This window comes from Myotis daubentonii, chromosome 1 (genome assembly GCF_963259705.1).
Source record: "Myotis daubentonii chromosome 1, mMyoDau2.1, whole genome shotgun sequence".
NCBI classification, from domain to species: Eukaryota; Metazoa; Chordata; class Mammalia; order Chiroptera; family Vespertilionidae; genus Myotis; species Myotis daubentonii.
In genome coordinates, this window is record NC_081840.1 from 35566222 (window position 1) to 35590939 (window position 24718).

The 24718-nt window shown below is 37.9% G+C and overlaps 1 protein-coding gene across 5 annotated transcripts in view; it reads right to left on the bottom strand.

The window, feature by feature from the left end:
- Window positions 1–24425, bottom strand: part of NAA30 (N-alpha-acetyltransferase 30, NatC catalytic subunit) — a 39155-nt gene extending 14730 nt beyond the window's left edge. The window contains exons 1-6 of one of the 5 annotated variants that reach the window (XR_009452743.1): window positions 24257–24425; window positions 23229–23991; window positions 18087–18210; window positions 15623–15723; window positions 15379–15447; window positions 6289–6342 (exon numbers count right to left, since the gene is read on the bottom strand). Coding sequence is in view for 3 of the 5 variants with exons in the window: in XM_059695093.1 (XP_059551076.1) it covers window positions 6205–6342; window positions 15379–15434; window positions 18087–18210; window positions 23229–23990 (1080 nt within the window). In the remaining 2 variants the exon portion in view is untranslated. Of the gene's footprint in view, window positions 1–762; window positions 6343–15378; window positions 15448–15622; window positions 15724–18086; window positions 18211–23228; window positions 23992–24256 lie in introns of those variants that run through there. The other 4 variants (XM_059695093.1, XM_059695095.1, XR_009452731.1 and 1 more) reach the window with 4 other exon arrangements.
- Window positions 24426–24718: the final 293 nt, after the last annotated feature.

Here is a 24718-nt window from a genome sequence, read left to right on the forward strand (position 1 = left end):
GGTTTAAAAAGCTTGCCCAGTATCATCAGGATGGAAATAAACCCGCTGAATGTTCATTATCTGTCCCAAATATGAAGAAAATAATGATTCCCACAATAACTCAAACACAGTGCTCACATCCATAACGATGTACTTCATTTCCAAATAATCATAAACCATCAGGTAGATTTGGCCAAAGACAAGGTTGAAATCAGTTTATATTTACCTAGTTAATTTAATAGTTGATGGACTTACAATTTTTATTTGCATTTACAATAAAATCAAGTATAACGCTAGCTGACTGCAAAGAGTCACTATTTACAGCCACAATTGGGGGGGGGGGAGGGAGGTAGCACAGTTTAAAGGCAGCAGGTTTAGCTTTAAGACAGCTGGTTCAGCCTCCTTTAAAATTATGAAACTAACCATGTACAATCATGGGAATCTGGCCCTAAAAGTGATAGCGATCAATCCCCTATGTTAGAGCATTGAATCCTGGACAATTCATAAACATACATGAAATTTAGGAATTACTTTATATCTTATATCGGTTTGCAAAGTTTTATGCAATTGTGGATTGTATTATAGAAACAGTTCCTTAAAATTGTCAATATTGTTTCCTTAATGGAACCACTGCATTCCTAAAAGCACATGCATTTTTACAAATTATTAATAATTGCTTTAATGAAACAAATGATTATTTTCCTCTGGAAAAATATTTATATCCCAGGAAATAAAACTTCTTAAGCATGCCTACTTAAGGAGCAAATTCCCCCCCCCCCCCCCCCCCCAGTTGTTGCAACCTGCTGGCTTTTAAAAAGGGTTTCTTTGGCATGAAAGTAAAACATAGGAGACATACAAATCTTTGCAGTTTTAAATGAACAAATGAGGATGCACACTTCCTGGAACACAAATCTCACTAAATAAGATTATTTACTGAAAAAAAAAAAAAAAAACCCTCAGTCAAGGGGGTGAGAAAAAGCTCTAAGACATTTTGAAATTATTGATTCACTGCATAACAAATCCCATAATAAATGTCTTTATACAATTTCTTTAAGAGCCAGGTCCTTCCCCTAGCATATGGTAAATTATTTTATTTACAAAAACATACATACAGATTCTCAGGAAATTGAGGTATCAGAAAATTGAGATATAGTCATACAGCAAAAGAGGTAGTCATGAAAATCCGTAACTAAAAATGAGCTTATTTCTTAGCACTTTAAAAACCTTACATTATAACCTCTGTATTGTTTACATTTTTTAAAGTAGAAGATTTTGGCACTTTGGTGGTCTGTTATTCCGCCATCTTTTTCATAAGGTTAAACAGTGATTGCTCTCAACAGAACACGTGCTCTGAGCTTTCTCCCCAGCGTTTTCAGGCTGTACCAAGCCTGGCACTCCCAACCCCACTTCTGTCCTTTTGATGAATCACTTATTAGATGACCAGCTTGAACCAAGGGTGACACACCGTGGCCAGAGAACATAGAAAAATTAATCTGGTTCTCTCAGAAACAAAAACACTTGCCTTTGGATCCACAACTGATCTTCCAGGATTTAAAAAATATTAAGTATAAAAATGATATTCCTCCATGTTTCGGTATAATCACGGGTAATGAGAAATCGACCTGTTAGGGTCAAAGGATTTCAAATTCATCTAAAATGAGAAATTATTAGGCTAAACTATGTAAAATGTTTTAATGTTAAAAATATGACAATCTCATCAGAAACCAATTTTTGGCATTTGAGTTTGTGCATCTCTGCAACTCCAAGAACTTCCAAATAAAATCCAGAAAGGGCAACTTTCGTCAGAAGCACTACATCATAACAGGGGCAGTGAGAGAGGTGGTCAGTCAGAAACTGTTTTAATGAAATAGATTGTCAGCATAAACAGTGCAGCTACACTCTTTTGCTCAGAGACAATTTTCAATCATGATCCTTGTTTCATATTTCAATAGATAGCCTGGTCTTAAAACTCCTATCCAAAACATGCTTTCCTCAGCTTTTACTGCTTAAGTATTATCTAAAGCTATGTTGTCCAATACAGTAGCCACTAGCCACATAGAGCTATTTAAATTTCAGTTGATTAAAAATTCAGTTCTTCATGCTAGCCACTCTTCATGGGCTCAAATACCTACATGTTACTGGGTGCTAGCATACTGGAGAACATAAAGAACATTCTTACCATCATAAAAAGTGCTATTAGCACTGATCTGAAGAAAGTGCAGTGTGCCATATGCTCCTGAGACTTTTCAAACTCATCTTCTTAATAAGTTGTTTAAAAGTATCACTATATTTCTGTGCTACAGGTTAATACTGATCTCTGTTCATAGGTGTGAAAGAACAGTATCAAATTTCTGGTCCTTATTTAGACAATGTATGAAGTATTTAAAGTGCCATGTGAGGCACAGGTAAAACATGAACTCAGATATTTTCAAAACATGACTATAAAAGAAAACTGAAGAGATTTGGTATACATGATGAAATTTAGCAGTCATGATTGAAACAGATCTCTTCCATTAATATCCATAAATCTTGATGAAAGCATAAACACCATTTAAAGCTTCTCACAAAAATCGGAGAAAAAGCCCTTTACATAATGCTCTATTTTACTTTGGTGTCTCAGTATGGGTAAAAAAAATTACTTAAATACAAATAAAAATGGGAAATTGAAATAAAAACTGTCTTAGGAATAAAGTGCTATGAAACAAGGACAAAAAAATTTGGTTTAATATGCTCATTTGTATTGATATCTGATATATGAGATGATTAACTTTGAATACTTTCAGGAAACTTAAGTTCATGTTGCTATTTTTCTAATTTACTTTGTCAGAACACAAAGTAGAGATAAGAACTGTCTATCACTTCTTCCAAATAACTCTGAGATGAGAGGCAGGAAGTGGGGAACAGAGTAGATTGCTTGGATTTTTTCTTAGTAAGTATAACAACTCAATCATAAAATGCACACAGCTGTATCTAAAAGAAAAATGCAAACACAACGTAACCATACTTTATTTGACTGCACCTTATTTAGACAGCTTGCACATTTCAAATCCCATTAAATCTCTCTCTCCAAAAGGATACGGGACAATAGAAGAAAATTATGCAGCAATATCCAGTCATCAAACAGCAGTCCAATATTTTGAGATACACGTGATATTTTATACTCAACTCATATCTGACGTCAATATAATTTATAGTTATGTTTTTACAAACCTGAAAGCCCTGTAACATTTTAGCACTCATTTTAGTGATGTCATGGTGCACTGAAAGTAACTCTGATGCACTACCAATTTGCTTTTATCTATGCCCCTGAAAAGTGATGAATTTCATGATTTTTAGACACCATAATATACACATCCAGTCTTATACATGTCAGCCAATACCACAACACAGGGCAAGGTAAAGTTAAAACATGTGACAAACAAACTCCTTTACAAAGATTTGTCAAGCAAGTGGAGAGGGTGATTTGGGGAAGAGGCAGAAAATATTAAAACCAAATTTTTAATATTTTGTCTTTCTTATTTTAATTTTGCTGGCTTCAACTTCAAAATCTATTGTCTGGTTACTGACCTGTGGATTTCTCTTGAGTAGTTTTATTTTAACATAATGGAAATTGTAATCAGTCCACATATCAAAAATGGTAGTATACCCGTTAGCTTCTTCAATACTAACATATATAGCTTCATGGTAGCATGTATAAAAAATGTTCAGCAGTATTAACTGCCAAACCAGTGTCAGTGGATAGCACAGTCAGTCTTAAAGAGGCAGCACCCCTTTAAAAGAAAGTTGCACCAATTTTGCTCAGGTTTAGCCAAGTGAACTCACACTATCAATTTTAAATGGAATTTTTTAGATTATTCAAGAAAAATAAAAACCCAATATCAAAAAGTAAATTAATGTTTTATTCCCTTTTAATTGGAATAGAGACTTAATTCTGGTTATCATGTTAAAAGTTAAAATTTTAGTCTACTTAACAATTTTTGCATACCCAATTAAAGACATAAAGTAGACACTATTATTTAACATAAACAAATCAAACAATACAGCAACCATATGACTTATTATCACATGGCTATGGTCATATTTATGACTACCCAATTTGGCAAAACTTAAGTCAATTCAGAGGGAAAGGGTCAGTAGTGATGGTTTCTTTGACAACCTGCCAAAAACATAATTGTTGAACTGAAAATCCAGCATGTGTCTACTTTAGAACTGTCCCCTTTAGTGAGTCAAGCAAATGTATGTTCATCAATAATCATTACCTATGAACCAGCAATTCAAATATAAAGTGGTGAGAGAAAAACTGGTGATGTAAGTACTGTACTGTTTTTTTTTTAGTTCAATTCCCTCCATATTAAAAATAACAGAAGCATCACAATTGGTATTCCTCTAAATGTTAGAGCCCAAATAAAGTTTGACCAAAATCATACTCAAATGGTCAACTGAAAAGCTGAGTATTATGTGGTCATATTTTAATGTAACCAGTATTCTGCCCATTAAACTTTCAAGAGCAATATAAAATGGAAAGAAAAAGGTTTCTTTAATAATAAGGAACTATAAATGATCCCACCAGCAGAAAGATTTATTTTCACCAAATCTGTATATCTTTATTTTAAAAGTACTTGTTACCATGTTCACTTTCAAGACATTACACTGAGCAAAGAGCAGCTTTCCTTTAAAAAAATAAAAAAAAGGACAACAAACTTTCCTGAAAGGGGGCTTTTACCAACTGTTAATGGAGGTAGGGTTTTAAAAAAATACAGTAATCATAGTCATAAAATAAAATTCAAACCAAATACTAGAGAAGAAGTAAAGCATATCCAAATGAAAGAAAAAAGCATAGTTTCCTATAAAACATTTTTCACAGAGAATGAATTTTTTTTTCCCATGGGTACCTAGGTTTTCCAGTTAAATAAATTATCATCACAGGTTTCCTGACTCAATTGAAAGCAATTAATTTTAAAATTTGTTATAGGACAGACTGGCCAAAACACAATTTAAGTTATGAGCATAGTGATGGCTATTGAAAACCCATAAGCACTCATTCCAAAAAAAAAATTCCATTTCTCACTTTTGTTTTTCTAGGAACTAAGCAAAGTTCCCCCAAGTATTTGCTCAAATAAGTGGAAAGTAAATAAAATCAGTTTAAAGTGGATACAATGCACCTTAAGAGACCAAGAACCAAAAGTGAAACATTTCAAGAAATGAAAGCAATGTGAATCCTAATCAAGTGGGAAAAAACTTCCACCTACATTGTAAAAGCTGTTCTTCACAGCTTAGCAATAATTTTGATTAAATAAAATCATATCAGTTTACATTAATTTTCTATTCTTTTCCAAAAATTCCCTCTCAAAAAAAAGTGCATCCAAAACCCAGCAATTCCCGGCTCCACCAACTTTCTCATCCCCTTTGGAGCCATTTCTCAAAGATTTTCCGAGTAAATTCAACTTCTTACTGTAAAGTAAACCACTCTGTCACTCACCTGGAAAAAGTATCCAAATTATAAAAATCTGAAATAATTTATTATCAAATTTAGAATTTAAATTAAAAAAAAAAAGTTTGCTTGCAAAGGCCTTAAAAAAAGAAAAGAAAAAGGTAGCATGCATTAAAAAACTAGAGATGAAGACAAATATACTTATCTACACAAGCACTGGCAGACGCAATTTAATTGTTATCTTTACTCATTGTAAGACACAACCAACCCTAAATTTTTCATTCACTAATCACTGAGGTACCAATATTCAAGAATGGAAAATTTAATATTGAAAAAATAAAACCTAAAATTGAAGCTTTCCCCCTACCTCCTTCAGAAAACTATGGCAGGTTTCATGTGAAATGTTAGTATACTTAGAGGTTTTTACAATCTACATTGGCTTTTTTAAGGAACACAAATAATGTTCCACTTACTGGTTCTGTGGTAAAATGATCACTTTGTTATTAATTACATTGTCAGCAGACTTTGCAAATGAACAAACAAATCTTGGCTATCAACTGGCACATCTTGCTGGTACCAAAAAAACTCTTTAAGTTTAAAACAATCTCTTTTAATTCAGAACAAATGCGCCATGCCAAAGTGCAACAAATGTTGTGCGACACTCAATGAGACACTGACAGATAAGAACTGCATGGAAATTACTAAATCCACCTGCAAAGCAATTCTGTACAAATTGCATTGCATGCAAAGGTCGATTCTGAGTGGTTGAAGAGTTGTTCCTTGATGTCAGTTTCTCAACGCAGCCACAATTTAAGTCGCAGTGCATCAACTCCATTTAAATAGTATCTGAACAGCCTCTTATCTCGAACAAAACCAAGATTCTCATAAAGTTTCAAAGCAGACTTATTCGTTATTTCTGTTTCCAAAACAACCTTCAAAAAATAAGAAAAACTAAGTTATAATGTTATATATTTGAAACTAACTTACAATTTCATAATTTGACAAATCACTTATAAACAATTAGATCAAATATTTTTTTAAAAAAAACATACCATACTTAACTTTTTAAAAATTGATAGCTAAAAAGATATACAGAAAAACAAAAAACAAAAATAGTCATCAAAAGTTTAACAATAATTCTTTTTGGGGAGGAAGGGGGTGGAAACATGTTGTTCTATTGATTTTTGTGATATTTAGAATTTTTAGTAATGAAAATATGTTTCAAACTAAAACAAAGATAAATTATTTCCCTGTGGATAATAGTAGTGTGACAAAAAGAAAAGTGTGGAAAGAAAAAAAAAAATCAATGGTTTAGAAAATAAACCAGTATTTGAAAGTGTTCACCATTGACCTCCAACTCCTATTTTTTTTTTTTAAATAACTACAGGTATTTTACTGTATTTATGTATGTAAAGAACAAGATTAAATATAGGTATGTTATAATCTACTTACAACTTTGTCCTATATGCAGGAAGTTTTCCTTACACAATATACAGTCAAACAATAGGTTTACATGCTTGTTGGAGGGGGGCTATATTTGGAGCATTAATTTGTCATCATTTATCCTGATGACAACTACCACACTTGTCTAGAGTCCAGGTCAGAATCTGCAAACTACAGCCCTTGGGTCAAATGTGCCCATGTCTATTTTTGTAAATAAAGTTTTATTGGAACACAGCCAAGCCATTTGTTTACATGAGGTTTACAGCTGCTTTTTCCATTTACAAGGACAGATATGAGTAGATGCACCAGAGATCTATGGTCTGCAAAGCCTAAAATATTTACTACTTGGCCTTTTGCAGAGAAAATTTGCTGAACCTAGACCAAAAGTACCCAAACTTTAGTGTACCTGGAGGGCTTGTTAAAAAAGATTGCTTAGCCCCATCCCCAAAGTTTCTGAGTAGGTAGGTTTGGGGTGGGGCCCAAGAATATGTACTTTTTAAAATTGCCAGATGATGCTGGTCAGGGGACTAAACACAATACTTTAAACAGAAAAACACACAAAGTATTATTGCCTTTCTGGTTTTTTTTTAATATTAATTTTTTTAATATTTAATGGCCCTGACGATGAAGAACTGATACTTTTGAAAATTATGTGATTATCTTTCCTTAATTTACTTTCCTCTACCAATACATCTTGTATCCCACCCTCCCAACTTTAATATTCATAGCTCTATTGCTTTTCTATTGATTCTAAACCTACCTCACTGAGAATTATCAATAGAGTGAGCCATGGTTACTGTTAGGATGTTATAATCCTCAGGTGTTTGGAGTGGAATAAAAAGGGCAAAATATCATTAAACAAAGGCCCAAGTGAAGCCTTTGAGCATGTTCCTATTCTAACTCAAGCTATCAAAAATCTGACAAGAATTCAAACAAAAAATGAAACTGAGAAAAGACTGTCACTCAACTCATATCCAAAAACTGAACTCATGATTAACTCCTCCTCCATGATCCCATGTCAGTAACAAGATATCCATCACAATAATGCCTCAAGCCTGAAACCTAGGAGTCATCCTAGAACAGTGGTTCTCAACCTTCCTAATGCCGCGACCCTTTAATATAGTTCCTCATGTTTGGTGACCCCCAATTTCATTGTTACAAATTGAACATAATTAAAGCATCGTGATAATCACAAAAACAATATGTAATTATATATGTGTTTTCTGATGGTCTTAGGCGACCCCTGTGAAAGGGTCGTTAGACCCCCAAAGGGGTCGTGACCCACAGGTTGAGAACGGCTGTCCTAGAACCTCTTTCCTTTCCACCCCCCTACTATGTCCAAGCACTGAGTATTTCCACTTTTTCCCTTAAATCTCTCTCAAACTGGTCCTCTTCTTTCTATCCCCATTGATAACACTCTAGTCTGAGCTGCCATCAACTTTCACTGTAAGTACAAGAGCTTCCTAACTCAAAGATCTCCCATTCTCTAAGAAGTGTGATGCTCTTGTTAATTCTCTGCTTGTCCTCAAGATCAAGTCCGTAAATTAAAAATAATCTAAAGAAATCTAAAAGTCCCATCAAAATTTGGTCTCTACCTACCTTGCAAACTTTGTCTCTCCCGTGGCTCTCCACAATCGACACTAAACTTTCAGTTTCTGGAATCTACTGAGATCTTTCCTACTTTAAACCTTCACATAATCTGTTTTCTCTGTGTAGAAGTACGCTCTTCCTACCCTCCTTGCTTTTGGCCTTAGCTTGTCACTTGCAGACTGAATCGAGTATATCCCTTTCCGTTTATACAACCTCACAGCACTCTGCACCACTCCTTATTCCACTGCACTCTCATTTAACATTTGATATCTTAGTTGGTGAGCCCAATAATGGCTGTGATTATGGATGGGTACCTCTTTCACAGTTATTTTCTCTGCACCTAACACATTGCCTGACATATAGAAATATCTTAAATATTTATTAATTATATACGTTCTCAGCACCTTTTATTATATTACATAAATATTAAACAAACAAAAGTATTGCCAAGCTTGTAAATGACCAGAGTACTTAAAGAGAAAGCACCATCTTAAGACAATTACCTATGCAATTAAGTCATAGAAGCAAATCACAAGCTAAATACAAACTTTTAAAAGATCTAAAAAGCAAGGATCATGAGAAAATTTTCCTAAGAAGGCCTAAAATAATAGTTGTGTAGCAAACATACTGCTTTAAAATAAAAATAAGAAGTCACATCTCTCCGCTCTTTAAATAAACACAGAATTTAATGGCTAATTATTTTGTATCTACAATCTGGTAATAGGTTTATTTTGTATATTGTAAATAAATAAATAAGTAGAATTTTTTTTTAAGTAATGTAGGCCACCTAACACCCCAGTCTGATCAATACAAGTTTTCAGTTTTGAACAATTCACTTGGTTAGTTCCTAGAATTCTGTTTTAGGCCAGCACCTAATTACAACAACTAGTAAAATGTTAAATCAAAACAATTAATATGAGAAGCAATAAAGCTGCAATGACACAAAACTTGGAACTGATTTCACAGAAATAAAAAGGAGTGACAGTTTTAATAAAATAGCTCATATTTATCAAAGATTTACTAAATGTTATGGAAAGCATTTTATATGCATTTGTCATTATGGTATTTTCACACTAACCCTATAAATAATTATTTTCTCTAATTTACAAGTGAATGATGAATGGATTAGAAAACTGTGGTACATCTACACAATGGAATACTATGCTGCTCTAAAAAGGAAGGAACTCTTACCATTTGCAACGTCATGGATGGAACTGGAGAGCATTATGCTAAGTGAAATAAGCCAGTCAATGAAGGAAAAATACCACATGATCTCACTCATTCATGGATAATAGAGACCATTATAAACTTTTGAACAATAATAGATACAGAGGCAGAGCTGCCTCAAACAGATTGTCAAACTGCAGCAGGAAGGCCAGGGAGGGTTGGGGGGCAGGAGGTAGGGGGGTAAGAGATCAACTAAAGGACTTGTATGCATGCATATAAGCATAACCAATGGACATAAGACACTGGGGGATAGGGGAGGCTAGGGGACTGTCTAGGGCGGGGGGATAAAATGGACACATATGTAATACCCTTTGTAATACTTTAAGCAATAAATAAATAAATAAATAAGAAAAGAAAAAAAAAACACACTAATTTACAAATGAATGAAACTCAAGGCCAGTCTCTAAACCTGAACTAGAGCTTAATAGTATTCACTCTTCTATACCTCCCATGATTGGTTTCCAAAGTAAAAACAATGCAGCAAATGGGAGCTCTAACATATTTAAAACATGATGAAGGAGATCTAAGACCATGTTCATTAATATTTGGCAATCTAAAATATTCAAAGTATCTGCAGCTAACCACGACTACATAAATACAAACTTGAGGTGTTGAATTACATAGAAAAAAATTTCACAAAGGGCTAACCTTTGCTAAAATTAAAAGAGTCTCTCCGCACACTCACAATTTCTAAACCAAGAGATCATGTATTATTTGACTCAATAAAAAAATGCTAGGAAAAAAGTAACTACTTTTTAATACTTAATCACTTACATTCTTATATGAAAAGAGAATCTGGGTTTATACTGGAAATTCACTATAAAACTATTCTTTTAGTGCATCTCATGGGAGTATTACATTGGAAGCCAAAGGATAACAAGGTTATTTGGTCCTAAAGAAACTAGGCAGTTGAATTATAGTGAACTTCTACGGATTCTCTTCGCAACAAACCATTGTTAGAATATGCCAAACCATTACAGTTTAGAAAGCCCTTTCTAATATTATAGGCTGGAAGCTACTAGAGGGAGGACAGGCTTGTTCACTGCTAGAACCTAAGCACTAGCTCACTGTCTGGCACCTCACAGGCTACTCACGCTGATACTGCTGAATGAACACCTTTATTGCTCTTCATAACATTCCTTTAAGATCAGAATTACCATCACATTGCATATAGACAAAGAGAGAAATTTTAAAAAGTTAAATGACTTGCCTACAATCACACAACTATACTAAGCGACAGCAGATGGATCTGGAAGCCAGGCTTCTCATACACAGTTCTTTATCAGGCTAAATTACTTAACCAAAAATCCCTTCAGTTTAAATAACTCCATTTTACTCTGTTCTTTACCTAGAAGCCTCAGTCTCATAGCCAAAATATGTTTCCAGTTAAACTAAAAATGTTAAATGTATACACTGAGTGGCCAGATTATTATGACCACTTGGTGTTTGTAGGCAAATGAGCTGTAATTCGCGCTGAAGTTGCTAGAGGGCCAGACCATTATAAATAGGGAAGCAGGTTGTTTACCATGACAGTAGAAGTGATTTTTTTTCTGAAGATATGGGTAAACAACGCTATTTAACCGCCTTTGAACGTGGGATATATATATATATATATATATATATATATATATATATATATATACACACACACACACACATACATACACACACATACACATATACACACACATACATACACGTATATGTATATGTATATGTATATGTATATACATACACACACACACACACACACAGTGGCCATATTATTATGACCACCTGACGTTTGTAGGCAAATTAGCCGTACACTGCATTGTATGGGATATGGAAGCCAAAGGCCTGTTCGAACACCTTTGCTGTCTGCAGTTACCAAGATAAAATGTCTCCAATTCACACAGGAACACAAGGATTGGACAGTCAAGCATTGGAAAAAAGTCATGTGGTCCAATGAATCACGTTTCCAGTTGCATCATGCAGATGGCAGAGTGAGAATTTGGCGGAAACAGCATGAAAGCATGCACCCCACATGCATGAGTACAACCCTTCAAACTGGTGGGGGCAGTGTTATGGTTTGGGCATGTTTTCCTGGCATGATTTGGGCTCTTTAATTCGTGTGCAACAACGTCTGAATAGCACAACATACCTAAGTATCATTGTTCATCCTATCATGTTGATGGCTTCTTCCAACAAGACAATGCGCCATGCTACGGTGCTCGTATTGTGCAGGAGTGGTTTCAAGAACATGAGGGAGACTTTACCTTGCTTAGGTGGCCCCCACAATCACCAGATCTCAATCCAATTGAGCATTGTGGGACCAAGTTAAAAGAGCCATCAGGCAGCTGGTTCCACAACCATCAAATCTCACAGAACTGGACAGTGCTATGCATCAGTCATGGTGTCAGATTCCTCACATTACCTTTCAACATCTTGTGGAGTCAATGCCAAGAAGAATCGCCGCAGTATTGAAGGCAAAAGGTGGCCCTACGAAATACTGATGGGGTGGTCATAATATTCTAGCCACTCATAATAATATATATCTCATGTTCAAAGGCTGTTAAATCGCGTTGTTTACCCATGTCTTCAGAAAAAAATCACTTCTACTGTCGTGGTAAACAACCTGCTTCCCTATTTATAATGGTCTGGCCTTCTAGCAACTTTAGTGTGAAATTACAGCTCATTTGCCTACAAATGTCAGGTGGTCACAATAATCTGGCCACTCAGTGTATAGATCTTAGCAACCTCAACATACAATTTTTTTTCTTTCCTTAGGTTGAGAGCTTTCACCTTTTCACTTGGAAACACTTTTGACTTCTCTTTGGCATATCCGCATTACCAACATTATCACTCTTGCATTTGGGGGCCATTATTAAGTAAAATAAGGGTAACTGGAATACAAGCACTGCAATACTGCAACAGTCAATCTGATAACCAAGATGGCTACTAAGTGACTAATCTGTGGCAAACATACACAGCGTGAACATGCTGGACAAAGGGAGGATTCCAATGGAGCAGTACAACAACAGTGTAAGATTTCATCATGCTACTCAGAACTGCTGGCAATTTAAAATGTATGAATTGTTCATTTCTGAAATTTTCCATTTCATATTTTCAGAGCCTAGTTGACTATGGGTAACTGTGAAACCACAGATAAGTAGGGACTACTATATTACAAAAAGGGAAGTAAAGAAAACCAGAGAGGTACAATTGATTCTGTCCAGAAGGATTAAAGAAAACTTTAAGGAGTTGTTGATATTTTAGTTGGGTAATAAAGACTGACAAGTATTTTAATAAGCAGAGGAAGATAAAGAAGCTGCTGGGCCCTGACTGGTTTGGCTCAGTGGATAGAGTGTTGGCCTGAGGACTGAAGGGTCCCAGGTTCGATTCCAGTCAAGGGTATGTACCTTGGTTGCGGGCACATTCCCAGTAGGGGTTGTGCAGGAGGCAGCTGATTGATGTTTCTCTCTCATAGAGGTTTCTGACTCTCTATCCCTCTCCCTTCCTCTCTGTAAAAAATCAATAAAATATAATAATAATAAAAAAAAAACTACTGGATCAAGCAAATACATCAGTGAGAAAGTAGTTACAATGGAGTGGAAGGGAAAGAATCCAAATGAAATGGGATGAAATGGCAATATAAAGTAGAACCAACAAATACACTACCACCAAAAAATAGAAGGGCCCAGCTAGTGTGGCTCAGTGGTTGAGTATTGACCCATGAACCAGGAGGTTATGGTTCGATTCCCAGTCAGGGCGCATGCCCAGGGTTTTGGGCTCAATTCCTAGGAAGAGGCGTGCAGGAGGCAGCCAATCAATGATTCTCTCTCACTGACTTTTCTCTCTCTCTCCCCCTCTCCCTTCCTCTCAGAAATCAATAAGAAATATATATTTTTAAAAAAGACAAGACTATTTCTACAATAATACATAGATCACTAATTTAGGATTTAACCTTGAGACCAAAGCAATATAACCAAAATCTCCATATCATCCCTTTAAACTTTCAAAGTAAAACCAATACTATTTAAACATTTGATCAATTAAGTGAAGCATGTCTCACAGGTAGTGATTATGGAAACTCAGAAAAGGCTTAACCGTAAGAAGATAATATCCCTGATCATAGCGTCCTTGTTCACTGGAAACTACTCCGCTCAGCAGCAGTAGAGGATCAAAACATAGTTTTATCATGCCAAAGATTTCTCCAAACTGTTACACTACTTTTGCAAAGCCTGACTTTCTTCTGGATGAGCTAAGCCAGTGTGGCTATGGTCCAAACACAGAGACTTATAGTAATAAATGTATGTAAATTTTAGTTACCAGCCATGTAAATTATCAAGGTCACTGTACCTTTTACTTTTTTATATTAAAAGCTGCAAACAATATGAGATCCTCCACCATGTGTAATTATCTTATTTGGAGTAAAATTAAATATCGTTAAATCCTAGACTTCTCTGTGCTGCCCGGTATGTCTGTAGGCCTTCCCATACAACCACCATTTAGTGTGATCTGTCAGAATACAAACTAATGTAAACAAGAAGCATGAGAATACTCTGCAGTAAATCACTATATTCTGACAATGAAATGTGTTCATGAGATACCATTAAATGGAAAAACTATTACAGAATAATTGTGATTTCATTTTTTATAAAAAAGGTATTACACAGTTGCATACAGGTGTGCTTAGAAAATGGGAGGATGCACATCATAAGATTAATAGTAGCTATAAGTGGAAAGATGAATGAAGAGTTAAAGAGCATGAGGACAGTGGAAGGTATGTTATACCAAAACACACACACACACACACACAAGGTTAATTTTTGTGTCTAGATTTTGTACAAAAAAAGAAAAATTTTTTAAAAAGGCAAGTTACTTATTAAGGTCAGCATGTTGTTGAAAAAAAAATTACTTAATTTCAAGTATTTTGTGAGCTAAGGCACATCTGCCCTCCAATAATAAAGACAACTGTCACTTGTATCACTCATACAGTTACTATACATAAAAATGCAACTTTGTTCCTTCTTAGTCATCATTGCTATACAGACATTTATTTATACTTCCCCTTATTTATACTTATTCCCTCCCAAATTATTCAATAGTAAATCTTAACAGTCCCAACTATCACCATTATTTACTAAGCACCTAGCATGTTTAAAGCCCAGTGCTATAACATACAAGAAATTATACCTGCTATAAGGCCTTAGAAAAAAAGCTGAAAAGAGATGCTCTGAGGTTAATATGTAGATGGCTCCAATTAAAAAAGTAGCTGTCTTCACCTACCCTCCAAGCCTTATCATTATTTAATGCTGAGAGATGTTTGTCAAATGTGAAATGTCCTTCATATGAGTTGACAGTTGGCCCAGAGTTAAAAATAAAACTTTTATTTAGAAAGAAACTAAGGCTAATATGTAACTTACAGTAAGTGATAACTTAACTGATAACAAGTCCTCTGAATACAAATTCCTCTGAATACCATTTATTTACTGAAAATGTCTAAGATTTCATCTTTACATTTTGACCAAAAAAAACAAATTTTAGCTCCCATTATCACCTTAAAATTTGTTCTAGGTCAAAATTCATGTGTTTAAATGATATATAATTTCACTACAAGTTGCATTTGTACACTGCTATAAGACCTGCAGTATAATCATCATGGGATATTTATAAAAATACGCAGTAGAATACTGCCTAAAAGGTCTTAAATATTTAGAAAGACTTACCTCATCACAGTCTCCTTCAACCATGGCATATATAGCTTTCTTAACCAAGTTAGTACCTAGAATATAGATCTGAGTATTAATGAAGGAAAAATGTAATTAGTTTCTTAAAGATACCTAAATTATAACATCATAATAAGCATATAAATGTCAAATGCTGAGTTCTACCTTGAATGCAGGTACACAGATTATCTTAAATTAAGTGAGAAAAATTTTAGATTTAAAATGAGAGGCCAAGAGAACCTACACATAGCAATTTAAGTTTCCTCTTGAAAGATCTAAGCAAGTCCTGATATATTCCTTTTTCTCAGGTGTAATTACTTGCTCCAAGCAGGAGTTTCTGCTATTCTGTTTGAAGGGAAAGGGGAAAAAAGAAAAAGGCAAGATATAATACGGCCAAGCAACCCAGGACCTTCTTGAGCTGGCCAGAACTCACTGCATATGACCCTTGAACCAATCTTGCCAAAGATCACACTACAACTGCTGTGACCCAAAGTAGGCCCAAGACACTGGGTTGGTTCCTACAAACTTTATAGTGAGCATGGGGCACACTTAAGTCTGGTATTCCCATACTAGAGGCCTGGTGCACCAATTCGTGCATGGGTGGGGTCCCTAGACCCGGCTGACGGTCACTGGGCCTGGCCCAGAAGGAACGGATGCAGGACGCCGACATCGGTGCCTCACCACCACACAGTTCCCCACCTCCCTCCCTCCTCCTTCCCTCACCGCCATGCTGCCACTGTGGCAGGCGGGCGGCAGGCCGACTAGGGCCTGCCAGCAGGGTGGAGGGGCCATGGGAGATTGGCTGACTGCGGGAGGTTGGCTGTGGGAGTGCACTGACCACCAGGGGACAACTCCTGCATTGAGCATCTGCCCCCTGGTGGTCAGTGCACGTCAAAGCGACTGGTCGTTCCAATTGTTCGGTCTTAACAGTCGCTTAGGCTTTTATATCTATACTAAAAGGGTAATATGCTAATTAGACCAGGAGACCTTCTGGGAGACCTTCCGGTCATCCTTCCGGACAAAGCCATGGTGGTGGGGCACAGGCAGTTAGGGATGATCAGGCCAGGAGGGAGGGCAGTTAGGGGTGAGTAGGCCAGCAGTGGGGGGGCAGTGGGGGCAATCATGCTGGCAGGGGGGGGCAACTGGGGGTAAGCAGGCTGGCAGGGGAGTGGGGGGGGGCAGTCAGACATCTCCTGAGGGGTCCCAGATTGGAGAGGGTGCAGGCCGGGCTAAGGGACACGCCCCCACCCCCCCCACCCCCCCCGCACGAATTTCGTGCACCGGGCCACTAGTATATATATGATGTCAGTGGTGTGTCTGCAAATGTCTAGCAAAATATATCTTAGGTTAGGGTCAGATATATTTAGTACATTAAAGGGAAAACAACTGCCAAATGTGAATTTTAAGAAAAAAATCCAAATTTTATAAAAAATCTCTTAATTCTCAAAACATGAGCAAAAACACATTATTTGGGCCAACAAAATGTCTGAGGGCTAAGACACAACCTTCAAGCCACTGGCTTCTGCCTTCCGAAACAGCCAGACAATTGCCTATCATTTTCCATGAGTTCTTACCAGCTCTTTTTAATGCATCAAAGTCTCAATCCTGGCTTATATAACAAGCCTGATTCATTAAAAATCTTGGTGGTAAACTATAACACTGTAAGTTGGTTAAACTTAATGTAGTAAGTGAACCTATTCTTAATGGTTTCCCAATATAAATAAGATTGTCTTAAATTGGACAATAATACTAATAGTTGAGAAAAAAACTGTTGGTAATTAAATACTGGTATAGGCATCAAATATTCTTTCATGAATACTAACTTCGCTTCAGTACATCCCAGAATTTGACATGCCCAGACAAGAGTACTTGTCAATCTGCTCTTACATCTTAAACGAAGAGCTTGTAGGTCCTAAGTATTAGCACAGGCTTAGATCACAGTCACCTGGGGAAGCTTCAGCCCTCCTTCTAACAAGACAAACAAGATTCTCAGTGGGAGGGGCCTATGTATTTGTTTTTTAATCACCCAGATGACTCTAATGACCATTGTAAGATTAACTGAAAAATGCCAAAAAAGGTAGATCGAAGAAAGAGATGACTGGGAATGGTAAGAATTCCTTTTCCTGGTCTTCTTTGAATTGTTAATACAATTACTAGTACTAAATAATGGTTAACAATTTCTCCATTATTTTGCCTTCATTGAGGTCCACTTCAGCCAAGCATAGACAGCTTAAAGCTATGATCAAGTACCCTAAGACTGCTATCAAAACTGCAGTACTTGGTATAATACAAAGCATTCTGAACGTAGTAAAGAAATGTTTGGAGACAAAAAATGGTCACCTGCTACTTATTAAAAAGATAATCTCTCAAACAATCTTAAAAAATCATTAAAAACATTTTGGTTCCCTGGCCAGTGTGGGTCAGTTGGTTGGGGGTCGTCCCTTGCACTAAAAGGTTACCAACTTGATTCCCCTGTGAATTTTGGGCTCATGGGGGGGTGGGGGGGGGGGGGAGGCAGCTCTCACTTCAATGTTTCTCTCTCTCTTAAAAAAAACAACTCACATCTTGGAAATATTTTTAGGTAAAAACAATTTTGATTTTCTTCCCTTAGCATCATGCTCATTTACACATATTTACACTTAAATCTTCTGATTCAAAATACAAAAAAGAACTCATACATTCTTTTAATGACATAATATTTTCCTTACCAATGCCATTTCTCCTGTATTTGGAATCCACGGCTAACATGGCTATATAACCTCTGCGGAACATCTTTTTGTGCATGTCCAACTTGCAAACGATGGCACCTACACACTCCTCCCCTACCACGGCCTTGAAAATAAACAAACAATTATGAAGAACATAATACCACCAAGTACTGCACCCAGGGAAACAGCAACCAACCACTGGTCAGCATTTTTGAGGGAGGAAGAGATAATGAGAATTCTAGCAAGAGAGCAGAAGTTTCAGAAATCTAAATCCTAAAGCTCCTTCAAATGTTCTAGTTTTAATATTTTTCAACATTCTTTAAAACATGAATTTCTTATGATTATCAAAACATACGGGGGGAAAAGCAAAATTCCATAGGTAAACATTCAAGTGCTTTTTAAAGGTCTCTAGTTCTAATTAGTTTTATAAGAGGTTTATAATTATATTATTTGCAATAAATACATATTTCAGATTTGGGAAGGAGGAACATGTGAAAATAGCTTTTTAAAGAAAAAGTCTTCATTAGGATATGATAAAATATTGTGAAACTTGCTTACTGGCAGAGTGCAATAACTTTAAGTTTATAATAAAGCTTTTGTGAAAGATATGACATGATTTATACTTGAACAGTAAATTTTGATCAGGAAAGAAATGTGAAATATTTTCAGAAAAAGGATTGTTTTAAGCTATTCCTTGGATCCTAATCAAGGGGTTTTTGTTACTGAGATACTACGAAGAGTAGATGTATATACAATGGTCTAATTTTTAGGACACTCTTGACAGTGAAGTCATTATCATAAAGCTCATAGTATATCTAGAACTCAAAATCAGAGCTTTCTATTTAAACAAAAATGTACAGCTTTCCAGAGTAATTAAGATTTCCATATTTTTTTGAAAACTAAAAATATGGCTTTCAAACATTCTATCACTGATAAATGTTCTAGTAATACTATATATAGTCTGGTCAATATAAATAGGGCAATAGCTCCAATTGTTTAATAATGTGTAAGCCAGAAATACTTGCTGTTAAAAGCCCTTATTAGAAAAAAATGAAAACTTCAAATTATCTCTCTCTTTTTTTTTAAATATATTTCATTGATTTTTTACAGAGAGGAAGGGAGAGAGATAGAGAGCTAGAAACATCGATGAGAGAGAAACATCGATCAGCTGCCTCCTGCACATCCCCCACTGGGGATGTGCCCGCAACCCTGGTACATGCCCTTGACCGGAATCGAACCTGGGACCCCTCAGTCCGCAGGCCGACGCTCTATCCACTGAGCCAAACCGGTTTCGGCTTCAAATTATCTCTTAATAATATTAACTTTTCAGAAGAAACTATTTCAAAAACAAAAAACAGGAATGGGTTAAAAAAATTAGTAAGTAAAGCCCAATTTATACTTAATACCTATTTTAATTTAAATCTGTTGTAAGATTGTTTTAGTCCATCATTCTATAATTTGATTACAAAAATCTTTTTTAAAAAAAAACTGTGGAGAAATCTTTTAGGCACGATAATTCTAATCCATTTCATGCAAATCTAAATTAGGTCAGAAAAATCCTTTTAAAGGAATATTAAATTCAACAATCCACACTAATTAATTTATGTTTTATCACACAATCCAAAACCATTTGGGGCCATTTTCATTCATGATGTATCAATCTGGTTCTTTCAAAATCTTTTGAAAACCTGAAATTTATGCAAAAATTGCTTGGTTGAACTTTTTAACATGAAAACTCACTTCAAATATATATGTGTGGTTGTGGTGTGCATGTGGACATACCACAGACCAAATGGTATATTAAAAAATATTAGGGCCTGATCTCATTAGCTAGGGAAAGTGGAAATCTATATAAATCTCTGATACAAAACTGTAGAATAACTACTTTTAACAGTGAATAAACCATCTAAAAGAGGACAATTTTAAAACCACTACATACAATACAGCTGGACAATACTTTCAAATTATATAGAAATTTCAAACAAATCTTCTTTGTCCTTTGACCAAGAAAATAACAAGCAAAGTATATTAGCTCCCTCTTGGACTAGATTGATTTCTTCCTAATTAAGAATCTATAGGAGCAAGAGTCAAGTTGTACATATCATTTAAAAATAAAAGCCCAATATATAATATATTATTATTAACAAATGTTGGTAGTGAGGAAGGCCAATGCTATTTTTTCTTGATAAATTGCTGATGAATATACACTTACAAGAATTACTAAATTACTTGTTATTTTTTTTCCAAATAAAAGCTTCTGCTATTAAATGTGTTCTTTTTTCAGATGGTAACTGAAAAATTCCTGGCAAGACTTAACTCTAAAGACCAAAGGCTTATCAATCTATAATATAGATATAAAATATAAATTGTGTGAAACAGAGAGTCCCAAATTCCAGAACACTACAAATAGGAAAGAAGCGTCGTCTCCAGAGGAAGCCAGAAAGTTAAATTTAGAACAAATAAATGGAAGTAGTATACATCACTGGTAATAAGTTTAAGAAGTTTGAAAACGCACCAACTACAGTTCAAAATATCATAAACTGCAATGAGAAATTAGTTAAGTACAGAGTGACAGTGCCTCCAAGTTGTACAGTACTCTACTTTCACATGTTACAATTATTAGAAAGAGTCAGAAGAAACTATCATTTGGCCCTGGCCGGGACTTTCAGTTAGTTGGAGCATCATCCTGTACACCAAAAGGTTGTAGGTTCGATTCCCAGTCAGTGCAAATACCTAGGCTTCGGGTTCAATCCCCAGGCAGGGCTCATGTAGGAGGCAACAAGATGTTTCTCTCTCTTCCTTCCCTTCTCTCTAAAAATCAATAAAAATATGTCCTCCTGTGAGAATTTAAAAAAGCAACAACCCTGTTATTTGTGTTAGTCAAATATGGTCAATAATTGGCAATTTTCTAAGGTTCAACCTCAGATATTTCATTTAATCCATTACAGGTTACTCATGAAACCAGGAATATTTTGGAGGTTTCTAATCACTTGAGATTGATGTTTGTAAGCACATCTGTCCCTTAAGAAGTATAACTTTGTGACATAATGATCTTCACTGAATAGACCAAGGGTATGTCATTTTTCAGGTTCTTGTTTCCATGTGGCCAGGAGACCTGAGTTCTAGCTTTACCTTCCTGCCAGTGAATATCTAGAGATTTAAACATTTTAAAGTCACTCGGGCCCATAATTTTTTCATTAATAAAATAAATCTGAGCTAGATTATCTCTAGGATCCTTTACAGTTCTAAAATGATATGATTCAAAATAAACATACACATTATATTTGTTTTAAATTAGTTCTTATGGGAAATTCTAATTTTTTAAATGCCAATAAAAAGGCCCGAGGCTACATAGCCTCTAATTGTTCAGCTATCATTTTATGTTCTACACCACCAGATTCATACTTGCACTAGTAAATCTTATAGGTCAACCACTTTTTCATATTTCGATTTCTAGATACTCAGAATTTAATGTTAAACAAATTGACTCTTAAGGGTCAAAGCACAAATTAACTGGCGAATTGGGAGGAGTCTATATAAAATCTAAACTAAAGTTTAATAATATTAAGTTTATCAGAGTCTAAAATGGCAGATTAATACTTAATAAATAATAATATAAGAATAAACTGTATTTCATGTATTCACAACTGTAAACCTACTTTTACCCACCCCTCTATATACAACTATTTTCTGAAATTTACAGAAATAAATATACTATTTCAATTTAAAGTGTACCTCAATTGTATGCTTCTGTGGGTCAATTTACAGTTAAAGTCAATCTATAATATTTAGCAATTACAATGGAATGTGATATGACATAATACTGACAAAAAAATCATTTTCCCATTTTTGGATACAATGGTAAGGCTCCTAAGGGGAGTTTCATAGAATATAAAATAGTTCCCACAGTTTAAAAAAAACACTAAAGTTTAGCAAAGTGAACACTTAGAAAATAGCAGAACAACCATTATTTACAATACTGAGAATATACTTTTAGGTTATCACTAAGCTACAGAATAAAAAAGATGGATTTCTTAAGTATTGTTAAAATGTCTTGCAGGGAATTACCAAGTGCAACTAAATCAATGCTGAAACGATAAATAATAGTAGTAGCTTTTCCCTTTATGTATCACAAAATGCTCCTTAAAAGCATGTTGCATTTCAGTAAAATTCAATGGAAACAACGTATCTGTGAGTATATGACACAAAGTATATACCTGCCGTTAATCTAAGTGAAAGGTTTCAAAAGAAGTGAAACTGTTCAATGTAATTGGAAAAAAACTATTGGAACCACGAGTATTATGTAAAGTTTAAAAAAACTGTTCCGCTTATTTGTAGCCCCGTCTTTTTTCCTTACATATAAATAAGAATTTTGTCAATTATACTTGACACAAGCCAGTATTACTACTAGCATTTGGGCATATCTATGACCAGTTTCTTAAAAAAGAAAAAAAAAATTAAGTTAGTAACAATTTCACACTTTAAGTTTCCTACATTTCACAAAAGGGTATTTTTGTTCAAGTTTCAGGAGTTTTCTAGCCACCAGAAGTGTTAGTAGCACCATCTGCAATCACGTACCAGAAGGCAGTCTGGCTACAACTGTTAGCTGTCCTGTTGAAGTAAAGGAAACAATCTCCGTAATTACAGAATATGCTAGTGAGATTTCATTCTCCAGTGCGGCCGCCGCAAGTTTACTGACAAATCACGTTTCCCCAAAACATGTTTATGCACACACTCTTCCCTGATTAGAGCTGTAATTGAGAGATTAATAAGGTCTGCATCCGCACAGAATCGTGTTCAAATTAAATGACTGCAGCGCGCTTGGAGGAGGAGGGAGGGCAATTAAAGAGGTTAAACAGTATTATAAGCTACGAGCGAAGGCAAACCGGATAGAAGACCCCCGGCACGCAGCGGCACGGGCTTGCTGCATTGAACATCGGCATCAAGGGAACCCGGGTCACGACTTCTTACCTTCCGAAGTTCCACCGAGTACCTGGGAGGGAGCACACGCACCTGACACCGCGCGGCACGCACTGCGCCAGGCGGGCTGGGTCCGCGGCCACTCTCTGCCCTCACACTCCCTGCCCTGCGCGGCCTGGCTCGCTCCGCCGGGTTCACCCGCCTTTCCTGCCATCCACTTACCAAGAAACACAGCTGTGGCCAGTTGTGGATAAAATATCTATAGGTATAAATGGAGTAGGGTTCGGACAGATCTTTGGTGATCAGTCTCATGATATCGGGCATTTGCAGCTCGGATTCATATCGGACATAACGTATCGTCCGATCCTCCCCGGGCTCCGCCTCCCGGCTGGAGGGGCTCCTCAAACTGCAGCCGGCGGTCAGGGAGGAAGACAGCAGCCGCACCTGCTCGTCCTCCTCCTCCTCCTGCTCCTGCTCGGCGCCCTCCGCCAGTCCATTGCGGGCCGCCGCGGCCTCCGCGGGGCCCGGGAGCGCAGTTCTGGCGTGGCTGGGGAGGCAGCGCGGGGGGCTCTCGCCCGAGCGGACCCCGGCTCCTTTTGTGGCAGTCGCTCTGGGGCCCCCGTCGGGGGTGGCCGTGGTCGTGGCCGCCTCGGCCGCGTTGAAAACCTTGCTCTTGAGCGAGGCGGCCGCCCGGAGGTGCCGCAGTTCGGGGCTGATCAATCCGTTGAGCTGCTGCTGCTCCTGCGGCGGCTGAGGGCACCGGAGGCACGGATGCCCCTTGGCCGCCGCCGTCGCCTCGCCGCCCGCCCGACTCCTGCCGCCGCCGCCGCCGCCGCCTTCGTGCTCCTCGTCGTCCTCCTCGTCCTCGCTGCAGCAGGCGAGGGCGGCCCCCGCCGGGAAGGGACAGCGGGGCTCAGCCGCCGCCGAGGCCGGAGGTGCCGGGGGTGGGAGGAGGCTGCTAGGCCCAGGCGGTACCTCCGCCATCCTAGAGGCAACACACACCGAGAGGGGAGGCCATGAGAGCCGGCCGGCGAGCGCCGAGCCCAGGGGGCGCCGGGCAGGGGGCGGCGGAGGTGGGGGGAACAAAGGCAGAAACCGTCCCTCACCGAGGTGCCCCCCAATTCCGCGGCGCCCCCCCCTCCCGCTCTTCAGCGCCGCCCAGCTGCTCCGCCGGCCACCGTCCCCGTCCGCCCGGGCCCATCCGCCAGCCCTGTCACCGCCGCCCCTCCCGGCCCCTCCGCGAGGCTCACCCGGCACGGGTCCCCGCCGCCAGCGCCGCCACTCCTCTTTCTCCTCAGCCGCTGCCGCCGCCTCCTTCGCCGCCGCGGCCGCCTCCGCCGCCCAGGCTCCCACTCCGCCGCCGTCGCCGTAAAGCGCCGCGGCTGTTACCCCGGGTAAAGTTTCCTGGGCCTGGCTTTACGACACTTCCCTGCCTGCCGGCTGCCGGGGCCAAGGAAAAGGGGCGTGGAGGGAGGTGACCTGTGGAGGGGCGGGGCCGAGGGTGCGGCCTGCGGGTTTCGGGGGCGGTGCGTGCTGGGGGCGGGGCTGCGGGGCGGGAAGTGCCGAAGGCCTGGAAGGCGCTCGCTGCGGCCCCGCTCTCCCGGCCTTTAGGGCTCCTCGCCCGCGCGGGCCGGGGAGGGGCGGGCCGGACCGGCGCTCCGAGTTCCGCGCCCGCCGCCCCCACGGAGCTGCCGCCAAGCCCGCCCGGCCAT